General features: G+C 47.1%; 1 protein-coding gene across 1 annotated transcript in view; it reads left to right on the top strand.

Annotated features, from left to right (window-relative positions):
• LOC140206426 (uncharacterized) overlaps positions 1-23,705 on the top strand; it is a 620,054-nt gene that overhangs the window by 377,307 nt on the left and 219,042 nt on the right. Inside the window, exons 16-20 of the mRNA XM_072274794.1 lie at positions 2,629-2,682; positions 2,793-2,837; positions 13,690-13,743; positions 15,587-15,640; positions 17,641-17,694. Coding sequence (XP_072130895.1) covers positions 2,629-2,682; positions 2,793-2,837; positions 13,690-13,743; positions 15,587-15,640; positions 17,641-17,694 — 261 coding nt within the window. The remainder of the gene's footprint in view (positions 1-2,628; positions 2,683-2,792; positions 2,838-13,689; positions 13,744-15,586; positions 15,641-17,640; positions 17,695-23,705) is intronic.

Genomic DNA, 23,705 nt, shown 5'->3' on the forward strand with positions numbered 1-23,705 from the left:
AGTCTCCTGTACCTCCTCCCTGATGGTAGCAATGAGAAGGGGGTATGTCCTGGGTGATGGGGTCCTTAATGAAGGACACCATTTTGAGGCATTATTTTTTGATCTATCCTCGATGCTGCGGAGGCTACTGCCTGTGATAGGACTGACCAAGTTCGCAACTCTCTGCAGCTTTTTCTGATCCTGTGTATTGGCCCTCCCATACCAGATGGTGATGTAACCAATCGGAATGCTCTCCATGATACATCTACAGAGATTTGGTGACATTCTAAATTTACTCAAACTCCTAATGAAATATAGCTACACACATCAAAGTTGCTGGTGAACGCAGCAGGCCAGGCAGCATCTCTAGGAAGAGGTACACTCGATGTTTCAGGACGGTCCTGACGAAGGGTCTCAGCCTGAAACGTCGACTGTACCTCTTCCTAAAGATGCTGCCTGGCCTGCTGTGTTCACCAGCAACTTTGATGTGTGTTGCTTGAATTTCCAGCATCTGCAGAATTCCTCTTGCTAATGAAATATAGCTGCTGGCATGCCTTCTTTGGAAATGCATCAATATGCTAGGACCAGGGTACAGTAGATCTTCAGAGATGTTGACACCCAGGAATATGAAACTGCTCACCCTTTCCTCTGCTGGTCGCTCGATGAGGACAGGTGTGTGTTCCCTTGACCTCTCCCTCCTGAAGTACACAATCAATTTCTAGGTCTTACTGACGTTGAGTGTGAGGTTGTTGTTATGACACCAGTCGACCAACTGATCTATCTCACTCCAGTACACCTCTCGTCACCATCTGAAATTCTGCCAGCAGTGGTTTTGTCACCAGCAAATTTATAGATGGTGTTTGAGCTGTGCTTAGCCATGCAGTCATGGGTATAGGGAGGGTAGAGCAGCGGACTAAGCACGCATCATTGAAATGTGCCTCTGTCGATTGTCCGCGAGGAGGAGGAGATGTTATTTCTGATCCGCACTGTCTGTGGTCTCCCATTGAGGAAGTCAAGGATCCAATTTTAGACGGAGGTACAAAGGTTAAAGTTTTGAAGCTTGTTGATTGAAAATCCAGATTTCAAAGTCACATCCGAGTTGTTATCTCCATCCCATTCATTCTGCATTGAGCGATGGTAACCATTGAATAGATACTTCCCGCCGTGGTATCCATCCCATTCATTCTGCAGTGAGCGATGGTAACCATTGAATAGACACTTCCTGCCATGGTATCACTTGATGCAACTGCAGTTTTCTTTTATGCCTTTAAACATTAAAAGCTTTTTAAAGTGAATTTGTCAAGATTGCTTGTAAATCCTTGACCTCGGCTCAGCCGTGGGTTGACTCCAGATGTAGCGTCCCCACAGCTGTTCTGGAGACAAGCTCAGTACTGTGAATTGCTAGCGGGAATCTTGCCAGCAGCCAAATGCCTTGCAAAGTGCCGCTGTTAAGGCAGGAACTTCAAACGCAGTTGCTCGAGGAGTGGATTTGAACTGTGAAATGATATTGCACTGAAGGAGGCTGTTCTCACTCTTAGCCATCTATCTGGAGATGCGCTCTGTTCCTTGGAGGAACTGACTGCCAGAACTGACGGAACGATGCTTGGGGTAGCCTGTTCTTTTCCCTCATATCGACAGCCGAGCAAGATAACGGAGGATTTGGATCTCTGCCAAATTGGCGGGGCTGATAATTCTTCGGAAGGAGCAAAATCTCGAATTCAGGGAAAGCCTGCTGGCGTAGATTTCTGAGAATTCAATCAAGATGAAAGGGCTGGGTCACTGAACTCAAGTCACACAGCACAGGACCAGGCCTTTCTGCCCACTGAGCATGACTGACAATAAACCACCCATTCACATGGATCCTACACTGAAGAGTCTCAATCCAAAATGTCGATTGATCTCCTGAATCAGGGTCTCAGCCCAAAATGTTGACTGTATTTCCATAGATGCTGCCTGACCTGCTGAGTTCCTCCAGCATTTTGTGTGTGTTGCTCTGGATTTCTGGCATCTGTGGAATCTCTTTTGCTAGTACTTGAGTTGTTGGGAAAGATAGAATAGGGTAGGACTTTATTTTCTGGAGCATAGGAGAATGAGGGGAGATTTGTTAAGAGATATACAAAATTATGAGGCATATAGATACAGTTAATCCAAGCTGGCTTTTTCCACTGAGGTTGGGTGAGGCTGCAACTACAGGTCATGGGTTAAGGGTGAAAGGTGAAAAGTTCAAGGGGAACATGAGGGGGAACTTCTTCACTCAGTGGTCATGAGAGTGCGGGATGAGCTGCCAGCACAAGTAGTGCTTGTGAACTTGACTTCAGCATTTAGGAGAAGTTTGGATAGGTACATGGATGGTAGGGGTATGGAGGTTTATGGTCTGGGTGCAGGTCGATGGGAATAGGCAGTTTAAATGATTTGGCACAGACTAGATGGGCCAAAGGGCCTGTTTCTGTGCTGTACTTTTCTATGACTCTATGGCTCTATGACCCTGAAGGTTTAGTGGGATCTGGGCACAAACGCAGATAAATGCTGCTAACTCAGTTAGGCTACTTGTTCGGCATTGATAAGATGGGCCGAAGGGTCTGTTTCCATTCTCAATAACTCTGTTCTCTGTGTTGTCAGTAACCACAGTTCACATCTCTTCCCACGCAGGGTGATGTGGGTCCTCAAGGCTCAACTGGTCTCCCCGGAATCCCCGGACCTCAGGTATCGTTTCTAAACCACAATTCTATACGATCTTTGATGAATTATTCTTCCACCAGGTGGTCGATATCTTTCAGGCACTGAGATGCCCTCTGTTCCAATTCTTGTTGCAGGGTCTGGTGGGAGATGTCGGCCAACCCGGACTGAAAGGTGATAAGGTGATCTAAATGTTTCTATCTTTAAATATTTTAATTTGTAAGGAATCTTTTCTTCTAAGGATCTGAATGGTCCTGAACAGTGATAATTATATAACGAACACAGGGTATCTCTCAGATTCATGCTACAGGGTAAATGCAAGGAGGCTTTGCCATTGAGTCTGGGTGAACATAGAACTAGAGATCCGAATCAGGTTTCATATCACTGTCGTGAAATTTGTAGTTTGCAGTAGCAGCACATTGCAAAACATAATAATAAAAACTGTAAATTACAGTAAGAAAGTATATAGATTAAAAATAGTTAAATTAAATTATTGTAAAAAGAGAGAGAAAAAGTAGTGAAGTAGTATTCATGGACTCATTGTCCATTGAGAAATCTGATGGCAGAGGGGAAGAAGCTCTTCCTGAAACACTGAGGGTATGTCTTCAGGCTGCTGTACCTCCTTCTTGATAGTTCATGGATTAAGGGTGAGAAGTGAAATATTTAAGGGGAGTATTAGGAGGAACTTCTTCACTCAGAGCTTGGAGCAAGTGTGAAACAAGTTGCTAGTGAAAGTAGTAGATGTGGTTTTGATGGCAATGTTTAGGAGAAGTTTGAGTAAGTCGGTGGACAGGAGGGGTGTGGAGGCTATGGTTCAGGTGCGGTTCAATGGGACTAGGCAGAATAATAGCTTGGCACAGACTAGATGGGAAGAAAGGCCTGACTCTATGACTCCATCTCCCAGGGCGACAATTCCATCAGTCCTATTCCTCAACTGCCCATGTATCTGCAACTTATTCACTCTTGCACTTGCCCATCAGCTCTCCATTGGTGCATTTTGCCATGAAGCTGTAGTACAGGACAATTCCGAGTGACTGATTAACCCACTGACCTGTGGGAGGAAAACAGAGCATGCGGTCACAGGGGGAACGTGGCCTGACCTGGGAAGCCTTCTTTTTATGAATTTTATAAATGACTCGGATGAGGAAGTGGAAAGGTGGGTTAGTAAGTTTGCAGATGATACAAAGGTTGGTGGTGTAGATTACAACAGGACATTCGCGGGATGCAGAGCTGGGCTAGGGAGTGGCAGAGCGAGTTCAGTCTGGAAAAGTGCAAAGGATTCACTTTGGAAGGTTGAACGTGAAGGCAGAGTACGAGGTTAATTGTATGTTTCCTGACAATGTGGAGCAACACAGACCAGTTCAGCACAGCAGCCGAGGATTTTATCCAACTTGTGTAGTGGCACAGTACAGTGAGGCGGTAGGGCATTGAGGAGTGCAGTGGAACAGAGGGATCCGGGAATACAGATTCATAATTCCTTAAAAGTGATATCACACATAGATAGGGTAGTAAAGAAAGCTTCTGGCCTTCATAAGTCAATGTATTGAGCACAGGAGTTGAGATGTTATAATAAAATTGTCATAGTGGCCATCAAACTTTTCAACTCCTCCCTTGGAGGGTCAGACACCCTGAGCCAATAGGCTGGTCCTGGACTTATTTCCTGGCATAATTTACATATTACTATTTAATTATTTATGGTTTTATATTGCTATATTTATACTCTACTCTTGGTTGGTGCAACTGTAACGAAAACCAATTTCCCTCAGGATCAATAAAGTATGACTATGACTAGAGACCATAAAACACAGGAGCAGAATTAGGCCATTCCACCCATCGAGTCTGCTCTGCCATTCCATCATGGCTGATTTATTGTTTCTCTCTACCGCATTCTGCCTCCCCCCCCCCCCCCCCCCCCCCCATAACCATTGTATAAAACGTTGCTGAGGCCTACTTTGCAGTATTGTGTGCATTTCTGGTCACACCCCTATAGGAAAGATATCAATAAGATTGAAAGAGTACAGAGAAAATTTACAAGGATATTGCTGGGAGTACAGAACCTGAGTTACAAGGAAAGATTGAACAGGTTAAGATGTGTTTCCCTGGAGCATAGGGGAATGACAGGAGATTTGACAGGAGTATACAAAATTATGAAAGGCATAGATAGGGTAAATGCAAGCAGACTTTTTCCAGTCAGGTTGGGTGAGACTAGAACTAGAGGTCATGGGTTGAGGGTGAAAGGTGAAATATTTGAAGGAAGCTGAGGGGGAAACTTCTTCACTCAGAGGATGGTGAGCAGTGTAGATGGGAGGCATATGGAGGGTGGTGCTCCGAGGTGCAGATCAATAGGATTAGGCAGAATAACAGTTCGGCATGGATTGGATGGGCCAAAGGGCCTGTAGTGTTCTACAGTAGTCAGCGATCACTTCAGTCTTATCCCCATCCCTGAACATGTGCCAACCTCGCCTGAAGCTTATAAAACTGACAGGAGACGGAAGCAACTGCATGTGGAACGAGTTTTTCCGAAATGAGCTCAGTGCTTATGACATGACATCCTTGTGATTCATGAGTCCCATCTCCTCTTGTGAATGTGCCTTCCACCTTACAATAACGTCTCCAGGGAATCCAGCGTCAATTGAATCCATACCGCAGTCGGGGAGAAACATGGGCTCAGTATGCTTTGATTCCTGCCCAGTTCTCCGAAGAAACATTTTAACAGATTACTTCCAAGTTTCCAAGGTATTTGTTCTGTCAAAATTAACAACATCAGCTTCAAAGTGAGCAATACCACAGCTCTGTAGCCACCATTCAGCACCAGATTCCAGAAAATTGAGGGGTGCTGCCCAGTCAGTTTTTGTGTTGTTGATCTGGAATAAAGAATGCAACCAACAGACCATCAGACCAAAAAGACCATGAAACCGCAAGGCTTTAATAGACCATAAAGCCTTGGTATTATATCCTTGCTTTTCAATCTGAATGGCCCTCTGTTGTTCAGGGTCAGCCATGGATGATGCGTGCTAGCTGTTTAAGTCAGTATGCAAGCCTGGGCAGTACGATATGGAAAGGGAACTGTTGTCCGTGTAGCAAGCTCCCCTTCTCCACACATCTGATGAATCCAAAGGAACAACAGAGACCAATACTGTTTGGTACGAGCAGTGTCGCAGGAACTGCCTCTCTCACTTTGCACCTCTGATGTTTGCGCTACCCTGAGCAGGGTGAATGTACGGAAGGCAGCTGGTCCAGATGGAATACCTGGCCGTGTGCTCAGAGTCTGTGCGGGGCAGTTGGCCGGGGTCTTCACAGACATTTTTAATCTGTCCCTGGCCCAGGCAGTTGCCCCCACAAGCTTCAAGATCGCCACCATCATACCAGTGCCGAAGCATTCCACTGCCACGGGCCTGAATGACTTCCGTCCAGTTGCACTCACCCCCATCATTGCAAAGTGCTTTGAGAGACTGGTTCTATCACATCTGAAATCCTGTCTGCCCGCTATCCTGGACCCCCATCAATTTGCCTATCGCACCAACAGGTCCACAGAGGACGCCATCTCCACAGCACTTCACTCTGCCCTGGCCCATCTGGACAGCCCCAACTCTTATGTCAGAATGCTGTTCATTGACTTTAGTTTGGCATTCAATACTGTGATCCCCTCCAAGTTGATCGCCAAACTTCGCCAGCTTGGTATTAGCTCATCCCTCTGCAATTGGACCTTGGATTTTCTGACTAACAGACCCCAATCAGTTAAGTTAGACAACCTCTCCTCCTCCACTCTCACCCTGAACACCGGCGTGCCTCAAAGCTGTGTGCTGAGCCCTCTTCTGTACTCCCTTTTCACCTATGACTGCATTCCTGTACACAGTTCTAACTCCATAATCAAGTTCACAGACGACACCACGGTGGTTGGTCTGATCAGAGGGGATGACGAGACGGCCTACAGGGACGAGGTTCAGCACCTGGCTGCGTGGTGTGCCGACAACAACCTGGCCCTTAACACCCAGAAGACCAAGGAGATCATTGTGGACTTCAGGCATGCCAGGAGCCACACTCACATCTCCATCTACATCACAGAGCTGTAGTGGAGCGTGTAGTGGAGCGTGTATCAAGCTTCAAATTCCTTGGTGTCCACATTTCCGAGGATCTCACCTGGTCCCTAAACTCCTCCATCCTGATCAAAAAGGTGCAACAGCGCCTTTATTTCCTGCACAGCATCAAGAAAGCTCACCTCTGTCCCAGGATACTGACAGACTTTTACCACTGTACCATTGAGAGCATACTCACCAACTGCATCTCAGTGTGGTATGGCAATTGTCCCGTATCGGATCGCAAAGCACTCCAGCGTGTGGTGAACAGGGTCCAGCAGATTATCGGCACCCAATAGCCCACCATTGAGAACATCTACCATAAATGCTGCCTGGGCAGGGCGAAAAGCATTATCAAGGATGCATCTCACCCTAACCATGGACTTTTTACTCTCCTCCCATCCGGTAGGTAGTACAGGAGCCTCCGCTCCCGCACCAGCAGGCACAGGAAGAGCTTCTTCCCTGAGGCTGTGACCCTGCTGAACCTCACATCACAGCGCTGAGCAGTATTGCACCCATATTGGACTGCCTCAGTGCTTATATATTTGTGTGCACTTTTAATTTGCAGTTATTTTGTAAATAACACTATTCTTTGCATTTCAGGTCAGATGCTAACTGCATTTCATTGGCTTTGTATCTGTACTCGGCACAATGACAATATAGTTGAATCTAATCTAATCTAATTAATGTTGAAGTCAGCCTAGGCCTGCTTTAGAGACCCTGGCTCTGGATTTTAACTCTGGGTTTTCTCTCAAAGCCTTCCCCGTGAGTGGGTATGGCTACAAGGCAGCAAAGGTTTGAGAAGGAGTTTTCCTTCTCCTAGATAAGCTGCCAACCATGGCTGACGAGCCCCATCTGCTCAAAGCATTTGTTTTTATGGGACCAGTAGCTTGCTTTTGCCCCTTCTCCTGTCAGTAGAAATGGGTCTGCTGGGTTTGGTAGCTAAGCCACACATGAAGACCAGGAGCTGGATTTAGTTGTCAGAGGCTACTTGATTCGCATTGCCATTAGAGCATTTAATAGGTGGGATAAGGTTACACTACTTGTTAAATGCTCCCAGTTGTGTGCATCATTTATTAAATTAATTTTATATTTGATCCTCGAAATGAACACATTTGTCTTCCTTACCACTGACTCAGCCTGCTGGATCTAGTCAAAGTCGAAGTAAATTTATTATCAAGGTACATAATTGTCACCATCTACTAGCTTAAGAGCAGGCACAGAGGGCTGACTATCCCTACCTGACTCCATTTCCCAACATCCTCCTCTGCTCCCCAGTCCACCAATCACCAACCAGACCCTAGTCTCATCCCTCTTCCTCCCCACTTCATCAGATTCAGATTTAGTAATCATGTGTACATGGAACCATGCAATGAAATGCTTCATTAGGCATTGGTCAGTTGCACTTTGATTACTGTCAACATGTCATCGGTCCTTTATCTAAGAGAAGATGTGCTGGCATTGGAGAGGATCCAAACGAGGTTCACACGAATGATTCTGGAGATGAAACGGTTAATGTATGAGGAGCATTTGATGGCTATGAGCCTGTATTCAAACAAGAGAAAATCTGCAGATGCTGGAAATTCAAGCAACACACATAAAATGCTGGAGGATCTCAGCAGGCCAGGCAGCATCTATGTAAAAAAAGTACAGTTGACGTTTCGAGCCTAGTCCCTTCGACAGGACTGGAGAAAGAAAGATGAGGAGTAGATTTAAAAGGTGGGGGAGGGGAGAGGGAAACTCAAGGTGACAGATGAAACCAGGTGGGGGAGGGATGAAGTAAAAAGCTGGGAAGTTGATTGGTGAAAGAGGTACAGGGCTGGAAAAGGAGAAGTCTGATAGGAGAGAATAGGAGACCATGGAAGAAAGAAAAGGGAAGAGGAGCACTAAAGAGAGGTGATGGACAGGCAAGGAGATGAGGTGAGAGAGGGAAAAGGGAATGGGGAATGGTGAATGGAGGGGGGGGGGCATTCCTGGAAGTTTGAGAAATCAATGTTCATGCCATCAGGTTGGAGGCTACCCAGACGGAATATAAGATGTTGTTCCTCCAACCTGAGTGTGGCCTCATCGCGACAGTAGAGAAAGCCATGGACTGACATGTCAGAATAGGAATGGGAAGTGGAATTAAAATGGCTGGCCACTGGGAGATCCCGTTTCTCCTGGCAGACGGAGCGTAAGTGCTTGGCAAAGTGCTCTCCCACTCTATGTTGGGTCTCACCGATATACAGGAGGCCACATTGGGAGCACCGGACACAATATAAGACCCCAACAGACTCACAGGTGAAGTGTTGCCTCACCTGCAAGGACTGTCTGGGGCCTGAATGGTAGTGAGGGAGGAGGCGTAGGGACAGGTGGAGCACTTGTTCCGCTTGCAAGGATAAGTGCAGGAGGGAGATCAGTGGGGAGGGATGAATGGACAAGGGAGTCACATAGGGAGGGATCCCTGCAGAAAGGGGAAGGGGGTGAAGGGAAAGATGTGCTTGGTGGTGGGATCCCGTTGGAGATGGTAGAAATTGCGGAGAGTTAGGTACTGGACCTGGAGGCTGGTGGGCTGGTAGGTGAGGACAAGAGAAACCCTATCCCTGGTAGGGTGGCGGGATGTAGGGAGGATGTTCTCCTTCCAGCCTTTTGAACCATGTCACCCCAGCAACTCCACGACCCCAGTTAATCTGAACCTAATCACAGGACAATATACAATGACCAATTAGCATACATGGACTACGGGAGGAAACTGGAGCACATGAGAAAAACCCACGGGTTCTGTGGGGAGGATGTACAGTGAGTGCTGGAATTGAATTCTGAACTCCGTGATGTCTGGAGCTGTAACAACGTCACACTAACCACCACCCTATAGCGGGAGAGTCCAGAGGGCACAGCCTCAGAATAGAGGGACATCCTTTTAGAACAGAGGTGAGGAGGAATTTCTTTAGCCAGAGGGTGGTGAATCAGTGGAATTCATTGCCACAGGCTGCTGTGGGGGTCGAGTCATTGGGTATATTTAAAGCAGAGGTTGATAGGTTCTTGTTTAGTCAGGATGTCAATGGTTGTCAGGGATGTCAGGGAGAAGGCAGGGGTTTGGGTTTGAGAGGGAAAATAAATGAGCCATTATTGAATTACAGAGCAGACACGATGGGCCAAATGGCCTAATTCTGCTCTATTTCTTATTGTGGTATGGTCTCCCTGGCAGATCTGCTGGGTTTTCTCTTCCTTGTACTCTCTTTGCCAACTTACACCAAGTAAAAAATTACAAACTGCACAGTTACATGACATTGTTTACACATTGGTAATACATTTGGAAGGAATAGATTGTTTTTAATATTATTTTGTTGAAGTATTTTAGATATGTAACAGTTCCTTTGGCCTTTGGGTGAGAGTAATATTTATCCAAACACACTTCATTAGCATTAAAGTTTTGCAAGGTCTAATTCCAAATATAATACAGTGTTACTCTGTTGGGCGGTGGTTGGGTATTTTTAAGTTTCAGTGTATGTGTGATACTGTAAAGGCTTGGAAATGTCTATCCCAGCACTTCTTTCAATTGTGTCTGAAAATCAAAAAAATTGCAGATTTGAAGTAAAAACTAAAAATGCTGGAAGGACATGAGAGGTCAGGCAGCAGCTGTGGAGAAAAAAATGGTTAAATGTTTCATCAGAATGAGAGAGGAGAGAAAATTAGGTTTGTTTTTAATGAAGATTGGGAAGGATTGGAAGAAGACTAATGGGGTTTGATGGATTGAGAAAATTGGGAAGGATTGGAAGACATAAATACAAGAGATTCTGCAGATGCTGGAAATCCAATGCAACACAGATAAAATGCTGGAGGAACTCAACAGGTCAGGCAGCATCTATAGAAATGAATAAACAGTCAACGTTTTCAGGCTGAGACCCTTCATCAGGACTGGAAAGGAAGGGGGCAGAATCCAGGAGAAGAAGATGGGGGAAAGGTGGAGCACAAGCTGGCAGGTGACAGGTGAAGCCAGGTGGGTGGGTGAGGTGTGGATAAAGTGATAAGCTGGGAGGTGTTAAGTGAGAAAGGTAAAGAGCTGGAGAAGAAGAAATCAGATAGGAGAAGAGAGTGAACCACAGGAAGAAGGGGGAGGCGGTTGGCAGGTGAGCAGAAGAAAAGGGTTAAGAGGGGAGTCAGAAGAGGGAATGGAAAATAAGAGATGGGGGAGGGGAAAATCATCAAAACGTAGGGACATTGATGTTCATGCCATCAGGTTGGAGACTACTCAAACAGGATTTGAAGTTGCTCCTCAAACCTGAGAGAAACTTCATCATGACAGTAGAGGAGGCCATGGACCAACATGTCGGAATGGGTATGGGTGTTGGAATTAAAATGGTTGGCCACAAGGAAAACTTGCTTGTTGCAGATTGAGCGAAGTTCCTTGTCACCGTGGCCCTCCAATCTACATGGGGTCTCACCTGGAAGGACTATTTTGCGCCCTGAATGAAGGTGAGGGAGGAGGTGAATGGGCAGGTGTTGTATTTGTCCTGCTTACAGGGACAAGTTCCAGGAGAGAGATTAGTGAGGTGGAACGACTGGACAAGGCAGTCACAAGAAGAGCGATCCCTCGCAGGGAGTGAGGGAAGGAGGTGAAGATGTGCTTGGAGGTGGGGTTCCATTGGAGATGGTTGAAGTTCTGAAGAATGATGTGCTGGATACAGAGGTTCATGAGGTGGTAGGTGAGGACAATCGGAACTCTATGCTGTTAAGGCAGAGGGAAAATGGAGTGTTGTAGCATAACTTTTAGTGTAACACTTTACAATGCCAAGCGATCAGGGTTCAGTTCCCATTGCTGTTTGTGTGTTCTCCCTGTGACTCTGGGGATTTCCTCCCACAAAAGGGTTAGGTTTAATGAGTTGTGACCATGCTATGTTGGTGCCAGTGGTATGGAGATGCTTGTGCACCCTGCACATTCTCAAAACTTGTTCGTTCTTTCATTCTGGCTTCTGCCCCCTTCCTTTCCCATCCTGATGAAGGGTCTTAGCCCAAAACATCGACTCTTTATTCCCCTCCGCAGATGCTGCCTGTCCTGCTAGTTCCTCCAGCATTTTGTGTGTGTTGCTCTGGATTTCCAGCATCTGCAGAATCTCTTGTGGTGATGATTTGCCGCAGGAACTCAGTGGGGTCGAGCAAAGCACCTGGACAAAACCCAGGAAACCCACGCACACACAGGGAGGACTGTACAAACTTGATTACAAAGGACACCGGTATTGACCTCCGAAATCCAATGCCCTGAGCTGTAATAGCACCATGCTAACCGCTATACTACCGTGGCACCCGATTATACAAGACAGCGAAGGAAAAGGCTGTAGAACAGGAAAGTAGCAGGTTGAGACAGCTTCTAGGAATTAAATTATACGTAAATAATACAAAGCAGTGAAGAACAAGGAGACAGTGCAAATCAAGACATTAGCACAAAACAAAAACAGAGAGACAAGTCCATGATAATGCAAGAGGTGGTCCGCAGTGCACTGTGTACCTCTATTCTCATGTCTTTCTATAAACGCTCCGTAAGCAAATTCCTAACAAGCTGCATCACTGCACGGCATAGAAACTGCACCGTGGCAGAGAGCAAGGCTCCACCACAGGTAATCAAAACTGCCCAGCACATCACCAGCCAGCAAGGACATTGATACAGATCGGTGCCAGAAGAGGCCCAGTAGCATCATGAAGCATCCCACCCTCCCTGCTCGTGGACTGTTTGTCCCACTCCCATCGGGGAGGAGGCTGCGTAGCATCCACACCAGGACCACCAGACTCAAAAACAGTTACTTTCCCCAAGCAGTGAGGTTGATCAACACCTCCACCCACTAACCCACCCCTCCACACCCCCCAATCACCACTACTTTATCATTTCCTGTCAGTCACCTTATGTACAGACACTCCTGTGCCTAAAGTCACTTTATGGACATACAATCAATCTGTGTAAATAAGCTATCTGATGTATTCATATTTGTTGTGTTTTATTATTATCATGTTCCTTATCTTATTGTTTCTTTGCACTGCCTTTGATTTGAAGTAATAATTATTTCATTTTCCCTTACGCTTATGTACTGGAAATGACATTGAATGGTGGCACAAAAGATGGTCTGTTGTTGGAGTAGGTTTATGGCTGTGCTGCTTGGTTCAAGAACCTGATTTTTGTAAGAAAGTAGCTTTTCCCGAACCTGCTGATCTGGGACCTCAGGGCTCTGTATCTTCTTACCTAATATTAGCCTTTAATTTCCAACCTGAAGTTGCTCGCCTGGCTGTTTTCTGCCCCAACGGTCTTTGATGTGGTTTCTCACTGAGACACACTGAGGGAGGTTGCCATCAGTGTTAAAGGAACTGAGTGATTTAGGTCTGCACGGACCTTGGTGTTTTCACATTGACCTGAAATTAACAAAAAAACTCACAAAAACACAAGATGTTCTGCAGCCGCCGGAAATCCAGAGCAACCGCCACAGTAGTATAGCGGTTACCATGGCGATATTACAGCTCAGGGCATCAGAGTTCAGCGTTCAATTCCGGCATCCTCTGTAAGGAGTTTGTACGTCCTCCGGGTGGATTTCCTCTGGGTGCCTCCGTTTCCTCCCACAGTCCACAGGTGTATTTGTTACTAAATTAATTGTCCCCTGATTACGCTGGGGTTGAATTGGGGGAGCTCAAAGGGCCTGTTATGTGCTGTATCTCCAAATAAAATAAATAAATAAACACACACAAAACGTCGAGGGAATTCAGCAGGTCTCGCAACATCTATGGAGAGGAATGAATAGCCAATGTTTCAGGCCGAAACTCTTGGTCAGGATGAGTGAGCAGTAAGAAAGATGAAAGAGCAGAAAGTTAACGAGCAGTTTGGGTGTGTTTGGTCGAGCTGTGTGCTTGGGGAACGTGCGCAGTGTTTCTGCAGCTTAAGTGGGAGCACTCACTGTGGACAAACGTTTTAATCTGTGTGTGATGATATTTTACCCAGGGTGATCACGGTCTGATGGGACCTCCCGGAGAAAGAGGATTCCCTGGCGATCGGGTACGTACACATCTATATTGGTCTCTTGGTGTCTTACAAACTTTAACACCATCACTCTTAAATGTAGCATTGGTACTGCGGGAGGGTTCGTACTGAGGGAGGGTCACACTGTGGGAGGGGCGGTACTGAGGGAGGGGTGGTACTGAGGGAGGGTCACACTGTGGAGGGGTGGTACTGAGGGAAGGTCACACTGTGGAGGGGTGGTACTGAGGGAGGGTCACACTGTGGAGGGGTGGTACTGAGGGAGGGTCACACTGTCGGAGGGGTGGTACTGAGGGAGGGTCACACTGTGGGGGGGGCGGTACTGAGGGAGGGTCACACTGTGGGAGGGGCAGTACTGAGGGAGAGTCACACTGTGGGAGGGGTGGTACAGAGGGAGGGTCACACTCTGGGAGGGGTGGTACCGAGGGAGGGTCACACTGTGGGAGGGGTGGTACAGGGGGAGGGTCACACTGTGGGAGGGGTGGTACCGGGGGAGGGTCACACTGTGGGAGGGGCGGTACCGAGGAGGGTCACACTGTGGGAGGGGGCGGTACCGAGGGAGGGTCACACTGTGGGAGGGGCGGTACCGAGGGAGGGTCACACTGTGGGAGGGGTGGTACCGACGGAGAGTCACACTGTGGGAGGGGTGGTACAGAGGGAGGGTCACACTCTGGGAGGAGTGGTACTGAGGGAGGGTCACACTGTGGGAGGGGCGGTACCGAGGGAAGGTCACACTGGGAGGGGTGGTATCGAGGGAGGGTCATACTGTGGGTGGGGCGGTACTGAGGGAGGGTCACACTGTGGAGTGGGGGGTGGTACCGAGGGAGGGTCACACTGTTGGAGGGGTGGTACCGAGGGAGGATCACTCTGTGGGAGGGGTGTTATTGAGGGAGAGTTACACTATGGGGGGGTGGTACAGAGGGAGGGTCAAACTGTGGGAAGGGTGTTACTGAGGGAGAGTCAGATTGTGGGAGGGGTGGTACTGAGGGAGGGTCACACTGTGGGGAGGTGGTACTGAGGGAGGGTCACACTGTGGGAGGGGCAGTACTGAGGGAGAGTCACACTGTGGGAGGGGTGGTACAGAGGGAGGGTCACACTCTGGGAGGGGTGGTACTGAGGGAGGGTCACACTGTGGGAGGGGTGGTACCGGGGGAGGGTCACACTGTGGGAGGGGTGGTACCGGGGGAGGGTCACACTGTGGGAGGGGGCGGTACCGAGGAGGGTCACACTGTGGGAGGGGGCGGTACCGAGGGAGGGTCACACTGTGGGAGGGGCGGTACCGAGGGAGGGTCACACTGTGGGAGGGGTGGTACCGACGGAGAGTCACACTGTGGGAGGGGTGGTACAGAGGGAGGGTCACACTCTGGGAGGAGTGGTACTGAGGGAGGGTCACACTGTGGGAGGGGCGGTACCGAGGGAAGGTCACACTGGGAGGGGTGGTATCGAGGGAGGGTCATACTGTGGGTGGGGCGGTACTGAGGGAGGGTCACACTGTGGAGTGGGGGGTGGTACCGAGGGAGGGTCACACTGTTGGAGGGGTGGTACCGAGGGAGGATCACTCTGTGGGAGGGGTGTTATTGAGGGAGAGTTACACTATGGGGGGGTGGTACAGAGGGAGGGTCAAACTGTGGGAAGGGTGTTACTGAGGGAGAGTCAGATTGTGGGAGGGGCGGTACTGAGGGAGGGTCACACTGTGGGAGGGGTGGTACTGAGGGAGGGTCACACTGTGGGAGGGGCGGTACTGAGGGAGGGTCACACTGTGGGAGGGGCGGTACTGAGGGAGGGTCACACTGTAGGCAGGGATGGGTTATTGCTGAGCCATTATAATTGTAGATATATATTTTGTCATTTCTTTTAAAAGGGCACCATTGGCCTCCCTGGAGCACCCGGACTGAGAGGGAAACCGGGCCCACAGGTAGGTTGCATCCATCCACCCGAATGAATCTGCCACATCAAAACTCAGTGGGTGTTTGTGGGACGAGCGAGCTATTTGGCTTGGAGACAAGGCTTTTGGCCCAACTCATCCATCCATACTGACCAAGAAGCTCTTCTCAGCCAGTCCCCTTTAAAGATTTAAACATTATCTTTATTGTCACATGTACATCGAACAATCAAAACGTACAGTGAAATGCATCATTTGTGTCAACGGCCAAGACGGTCCCAGAATGTGGTGGGCATCTTCCCACAAGTGTCACCACGCTTCTAGTGCCAACATAGCATGCCCACAAATTATTAACCCTGGAGGAAACTGGAGCACCCAGAGGAAACCCATGCAGTCACAGGGAGAACATACAAACTCCTTACAGACTGTGGTAGCAATGGAACCCCTATTGCTGGCGCTGTACAGCGTTGTGCTAACTGCTACGGGCTACAATGCTATCTGCATTTAGTCCATATCCCTCCTGCTCATTCGTTACGTGCCATGTTGTATGACATCATCGTTACGTGCCATGTTGTATGACATCATCGTTATGTGCCGTGTTGTATGACATCATCATTATGTGCTGTGTTGTATGACATTATCGTTATGTGTCTTTCCACGACCATGCTCGTTCTTGGCAAATATTTCGACAGAAGTGGTTTGCTATTGCCTTCCTCTGGGTAGTGTCTTACAAGACAGGTAACTCCAGCCATTATCAACACTCTTCAGAGATTGTCTGGCTGGTGTCAGTGATTGCAAAATCAGGACTCGTGGAGTGCCTCAGGGATCTCTTCTGGGACCCCCTACTCTTCGTGATTGTTATAAATGGCCTTGATGAAGAAGTGAAGTGGGTTAGTAAATTTGCTGATGACACAAAGGTTGAGGGTCTTGTGGATAGTGTAGAGGGCTGTCAAAGGTTACAGCCAGACATCAATAGGATGCAAAAACTGGGCTGAGAAGTGGCAGATGGAGTTCAACCCAGATAAGTGTGAGGTGGTTCATTTTGGTAGGTCAAATATGATGACAGAATATTGTATTAAATGTAAAACTCTTGGCAGTGTGGAGAATCAGAGAGATCTTGGGGTCCGAGTCCACAGGACACTCAAAGCTGCTGCACAGGTTGATTCTGTGGTTAAGAAGGCATACGGTGCATTGGCCTTCATCAATCGTGGGATTGAATTTAGGAGCCGAGAGGTAATGTTGCAGCTATATGGGATCCTGGTCAGACCCCACTTGGAGTACTGTGCTCAGTTCTGGTCGCCTCACTACAGGAAGGATGTGGAAACCATAGAAAGGGTGCAGAGGAGATTTACAAGGATGTTGCCTGGATTGAGGAGCATGCCTTACGAGAATAGGTTGAATGAACTCGGCCTTTTTACTTTGGAGTGACGGAGTTTGAGAGGTGACCTGATAGCTGATAAGGTAGGATAAGATGATGAGAGGCATTGATCATGTGCATAGTCAGAGGCTTTTTCCCAGGGCTGAAATGGCTAGCACGCGAGGGCGCAGTTTTAAGGTGCTTGGAAGTGGGTACAGAGGGGATGTCAGGGGTAAGTTTTTTGTGCAGAGAGTGGTGAGTGCGTCAAATGCGATGCTGGCAACGGTGGTGGAGGCGGATATGATAGGGTCTTTTAAGAGACTCCTGGACAGGTACTTGGAGCTTAGAAAAATAGAGGGCTATGGATAACCCTAGGTAATTTGTAAGGTAGGGACATGTTGGACACAGCATTGTGGGCTGAAGGGCCTGTATTGTGCTGTAGGTTTTCTATGTTTCTATGTAACTAGAAGGGCCAGAATGGCCTATTCTGCACTCTATCTCAATAAATAAATACTTTTTTTAAAAAGTTGCTGTCTGACCTACTGAGTTCCTTCAGCACTTTGTGTGTTTCCGTGAAGCTTAATTCTGTTTTTATTTCATATCTCCAGATCTGCAGGCTATTTTTTTGAAATTTATTTTAATTACGCTTTGACTCAGTGTTTGCTGTTTGTCCTAGGGTAAATTGGGTGACGCTGGACCACCTGGTTTGCAAGGACTTCCAGGACCAGAGGTAACTGGATAAATTTGTTCAGTTTAGTAATTGCTGTTTGTAACACCATTAGAAAGTAAGCAATGTTGAAATGATGAATCTAGGTTATAAACATTTGCTATGCTCTCGGACACCACAGCTACTCCGGGTCCAATCAAAGGTGTATTTTTTCATCTGTACATCTTTATTACGATAACAAGTCACTGCAGGATACTCAGATCGTCAAGCACTGCAGGACTTTCCTGTCGGCAAGTTGCTTATGCAGCTGGGCTTGTTGCGTACCATTGTTGTGTTGTTGCCCGGACAGGGCTATTGTTAGATGGTGCACAGTGCGAGGAATTGTCTTGGATGTTTCTATTGTGATCACAAGACCCTGTTGGACATTGGTAATGTAGAATACTGTCAGACTGGTTCACTGGTTCATTGGCGTGACCGACAGTGGGGAAGCTATATTGCCTCGGTTGTGGTGAGGACTAGGACAAGGCTCCGTGTTCACCTGTTACAGCTGGCCAGGAGATGAGCACTGAGGCGGAGAGGCAGGGCGCGCTGGAAATTGTGTCTGAGTTGGGACTGGCCCCTTCCGTTGGGGCTGCTGTCCAGTGTTCACTCAGTGCTGCCCTCCTGTGTTCACTCGGCGGAAGAACAAGCTTGGCCAGGCCTGGCTCTCTTCCCCTTCTCCCCCTCCCTTTCTCCCCTTACCATCAATTCTCAGTCATGCCACTCAGGGACTTAGGCTATATATACTTTTGTTCTTTGTGACTATGTTTTTCTGAAATTTTAACCATACTTGTTTACGGTTGTAACTACTTGTGCTATGTGCTGTGTGTTGTTGGTAATGTTGTTCCTGAAGAAACACTCTTTCAGTAAGTTGTATTCATGTGTGGTTGAATGACAATTGAACTTGAACATGTGCTGGTGAGGCACAGTGATGACTTGCAGGTAGCAAACAAAACAAACAAAACTATAAATCACTGTATTAAACAGACTTTTTCTCGGATACGCTCACTGCGATCGGTAGCCTGTACTTTCCTTTTCGGAGCTGAGCTTTCGAGCCGCCTGCACAACCTGGCATTTGTGCGGTGTGAACGGCAGTCCTGAGGGTGCAGGTCAGCTGCAGCGTGGCGGGTACGGGCTGAATCGAGGCGGAGGGCCCAGGCCTGAGACTGGGGAAAGAATCAATGTTTGACCATCACTGCAATGGAGTTGCAGGCAACTCAATGAGGCAGAACCGAGGTGAGGTGACCGGAGGCAAGGCAGAGTCAAGGTGGCAGGTCCCGGACCAGGACCTGGGTCTGAGAGCAAGGAACAGCCCAGGTTGTGAGTTTAAGTGCTGGGCCAGATCGAAAAGGTCAGGGTGTCGAGGTCAGAGGTGAGGGACTGGCCAGTATTCAGCTTGCTGCTCCATGAGGCTTACTGTTCACTGCACTGAACTGAGGCTGTGGAGTTATATGGGAGGGAAGGGTTAGGTTGATCTTGGAGTAGGTTAAAGTGTTAACACAACATCATGGGCTATGCTGTACTGTTCTAAGTTGTTTATCTAAGAAAGGATATGCAAGCATTGGAAAGGACACAGAGGAGCTTCGTAAGATGGGGTTCGTGTATGGGAAGCGCTTGATGGCTCTGGGCCTGTACCCACTGGAGTTTAGGAGAATGAGGGGGATCTCACTGAATCAGAATCAGGTGCAATATGTACGCCACGAAATTTGTCGTTTTGCGGCAGCCGTACGTTGCAATGTATAATAATAAAATCTATAAAAAGAGAAAATAGAATTAAATAAGTAGTGCAAAAACAGAGTAAAAATGGTGTAGTGTTCATGGTTTCACTGTCCATTCAGAAATCTGATGGTGGAGGGGAGGAAGCTGTTCCTGAAGTGGTGGGTGTGTGTCCTCAGGCTCTCGTACTGTACCTCCTTGGCGGCAGCAGTGAGAACAGGGCATGTCCTGGTGATGGAGGGTGTGAATGACAGATGCTCCTTTATTGTGGCAGCACCTTTCCAAGGTGTCCTCGATGCTGGGGAGGCTCGTGGCTATGATGGAGCTGGCTGAGTTAACAACTTTCTGCAGCTTTTCCTCATCCTGTGCAGTGGCCCCCACCCCTCCATACCAGACAGTGATATAACCAGTTAAATGTTCTCCACGGTGCATCTATGGAAAATTATGAGCGTCTTTAGTGATCTACCAAGACTCCTCAAACTCCTAATGAAATATAACCGCTGTCATGCCTTCTTTGTAATTGCATCAATATGTTGGGCCAGAATAAATCCTCAGAGAGGTTGACACACAGGAATTTGAAACTGCTCTCTTTCCGCTTCTGATCCCTGAAGGATAATTAGTGTGTGCTCCCTCAACTTCCCCTTCCTGAAGTCCACAATCAATTCCTTGGCCTTACTGACCTTAAGTGCAAGGTTGTTGTTGTGACATTACTCAACCAGCTGATCTACCTCGCTCCTATACATCTCCTTGTCACCATCTGAGATTCTGCTTGTTGATTGTCAGCGAGGTGGAGACGTTTTTCCAATCTGTACAGACTGTGGTCTCCTGGTGAAGAAGCTGAGGATTCAGTTACAGAGGGTGGTACAAAGGCCCAGGTTTTGGAGCTTTTTGATTAGAACTGAAAGTAAGATGATGTTGAACACTGAGCAGTGGTCAACCTACCTAATATTGAAAGGCCTAGATAGATTGGACATGGAGGGGTTGTTTCCTATAGCAGGAATCTAGGACCAGAGGGCACAGCCTTAGTATAGATGGACATCCATCTCGAGCAGAGATGGGGAGGATTTTTTAGCCGGGGGGGTGAATCTGTGGAATTCATTGCCACAGGTGCTGTGGAAGCCAAGTCATTGGGCATATTTAAAGCAGAGGTTGACAGGTTTTTGATTAGTAAGAGTGTCAAAGGTTACAGAGAGAAGGCAGGAGAATGGGTTTGAGAAGGAAAATAAATCTGCCGTGATTAAAGACTGGAGAAAACTCGATGGGCCAAAATGGCCTAATTTCGCTTTCAGGTCTTATGACCTTGTTTTGAGAATTGCTGACAAGTGTTCAGCATCTGCCACCCTGTGGCTGCTAGCAACCACTGCACGTACAGTGACACAATGCAGAGAGTCACTATCTCGCAGCTCCACAGACCTGGGATCAATTCCCAGCTCCGGCTCTGTTTGTAAGGAGTGCGTGGTTGAGGGGTGGAATCTGGGGAGAGCTGATGGGAATAAGTTGCCGTGGTTAGGCTGGGAGGTCTACATGGTTGTTATTGTCTCCCAAATTAATGGAGGAGGACAGTCAAGTGACCAGATTTCCCAAAGTGTGGTCTAGGCATAGAATGGTAGTCATTGGGTGCATTTAAGGCAGAGATAGATAGCTTCTTGAGTAGCCAGGGCATCAAAGGGTATGGAGAGAAGGCAGGGGAGTGGGGATGACTGGAGGGATTGGATCAGCTCATGATTGAATGGCGGAGCAGACTCGATGGGCTGAATGGCCTAATTCTGCTCCTATATCTTATGGTCTTATGGTAGGCATTGCTTCTCATAGTATAGCTGTGATTGAGTGCTCTCCTTGCTTTGCACTTATGTCTGTGCGGCTAAACACAGCTCTAATGACATATTTAAGTTTGCTGATGACAGACACCATTGCTGTTGGACAAATCAATGGTGGTGACAAATCGGCATATAGGAGGGAGGTTGAAAATCTGGCTGAGTGGTGCTGCAACAACAACCTTTCACTCAATGTCAGCAAGACCAGGGACCAAGGAATTCAGTAGGAGGAAACTGAGGTCCACGAACCAATCCTCATTGGGGGATCAGAGGACGAGAATGTCAGCAACCTTAATTTCGTTGGTGTTATTATTTCAGAGGACTAGTCCTGATTCCAGTGCGTAAGTCCAATTACGAAGAAAGTACAACACCTCTTCTACTTCATTAGGAGTTTGCAAAGAGTCCGCATGACATCTAAAACTTTGACTAACTTCTATAGATGTATTGTGGAGAGTATACTAACGAGCTGCATCACAGTCTGCTATGGAAACACCAATGCCCTTGAATGGAGAATCATACAAGAAGTAGTGGACGTAGCCCAGTCCATCACGGGTAAAACACAACAACACAGAACGCTGTCACAGGACAGCAGCATCCATCATCAAGGACCCCCTCCACCCAGACCGTGCTCTCTTCTCACTGCCGATATCAGGAAGAAGATACAGGAGCCTCAGGACCCACACCACCAGATTCAGGAACAGTTATTACCCCTCAACCATCAGGCTCCTGAACCAAGGGGGATAACTTCACTCAATTTCACTTGCCCCATCATTGAAATGTTCCCACAACCTGTGGACTCATTTTCAAGGACTCTTCATCTCATGTTCTCAATATTTATCGCTTATTTATTTATTTATTTTTCCTTTTGTATTTGAGCAGTTTGTTGTCTTTTGCACATTGGTCGTTTGTCTGTCCATTGTGTTTCTTGGACTACTGTGAATACCTGCAAGAAAATGAATCTCAGCATTGTATATGGTTGATAATAAATTTACTTTGAACTTTGAGAGCGAGGAGCTAAGCACACAGCCTTGTGGTGCACATGTGCTGATGGAGACTGTGGAGGAGATGTTGCCAGTCTGAACTGCCTGAATCAAAATGCTGTCGCAGCAATAGGACTTTGATTAGGACCATATCACAAATACTTCGGGAATTGTGCACAACTCTGGTCACTACATTCCAGGAAGGATGTTGCGGCTTTGGAGAGAGCACAGAAGAGGTTCACCAGGATGCTGCCTGAATTAGGGGGCATAAGTTCTAAGGAGAGGTTGGATTCTTTTCTCTAGAGCAGCAGTGGATGAGAGGAAACCTGTTAGAAGTTTATAAATTTATGAGAGATGTAGATAAGTAGGTCATCAGAGTCTTTTTTCCAGGGTCAAAATGTCTAAGACTAAAGTTCAAAGTAATGTTGCATCTTTATAAAGAGGGTTTTACCCATGATGGACTGGACTGTATGTAAACTCTGTTAAGTCTGCATCTGGAGTACGGCATTCAGTTCTGGTCACTCCAATACGTGGAGACTTTGTGGCTTTGAAGAGGTTTACCAGGATGCTGCCAGGATTAGAGGGCATGTTCTAATACAAGAGCCAGGACAAACCTGGGTTGATTTTTCTGGAGCAACTAAGACTGTTTGGAGATCTTATAGACATTAGTACAATTATTAGGCTCATAGATAAGGTTCAAAGGTTCATTTATTATCAAAGTAAACTTTTTAAAAATCTATTCAATATACCATATAACCATATAACAATTACAGCATGAAAACAGGCCATCTCGGCCCTTCTAGTTCGTGCCGAATGCTTACTCTCACCTAGTCCCACTGACCTGCACTCAGCCCATGACCCTCCATTCCTTTCCTGTCCATGTAGCTATCCAATTTAACTTTAAACGACAACATCGAACCTGCCTCAACCATTTCTGCTGGAAGCTCATTCCACGCAGCTACCACTCTCTGAGTAAAAAAGTTCCTCTTTGAGTTACCCCTAAACTTTTGCCCTTTAACTCTCAACTCGTGTCCTCTTGTCTGAATCTCCCCCACTCTCAATGGAAAAAGCCTTGTCTTCTGTAATTGATTTACTTGTTTATTTATTCTTATTTTTATTATTTTTTCTCTTCTATATTATGTACTGCATTGAACTACTGCTGCTAAGTTAACAAATTTCATGTCACATGTCGGTGACAATAAACCTGATTCTGATTCTGATTCTGAGTATACAACTCTGAAATTATTCTTCTCCAGATAGCCAGGAAACCAAGAAAGACAGCATGATCATCAACCCCTAAATCACACCTCCCACACAAAAAAACAAACAGGCACATCAACACCCAAATCCCCCTCCCCACACAAAAATATAAGAAGGGTAGGGCAAAAAACAGAGGATATAAAAAGCTATAGGACTGAAAATAAGTCTATAGTCCAAGTCCACATCCAAAATGCAGAAAATCTGGGTTACATTCACTGGGCATAGTTGGCAGTCTCTCCCTCTCCTGCGGCTTAGCAGAGCCATC

This window comes from Mobula birostris, chromosome 12, assembly GCF_030028105.1.
Source record: "Mobula birostris isolate sMobBir1 chromosome 12, sMobBir1.hap1, whole genome shotgun sequence".
Taxonomy (NCBI): Eukaryota; Metazoa; Chordata; class Chondrichthyes; order Myliobatiformes; family Myliobatidae; genus Mobula; species Mobula birostris.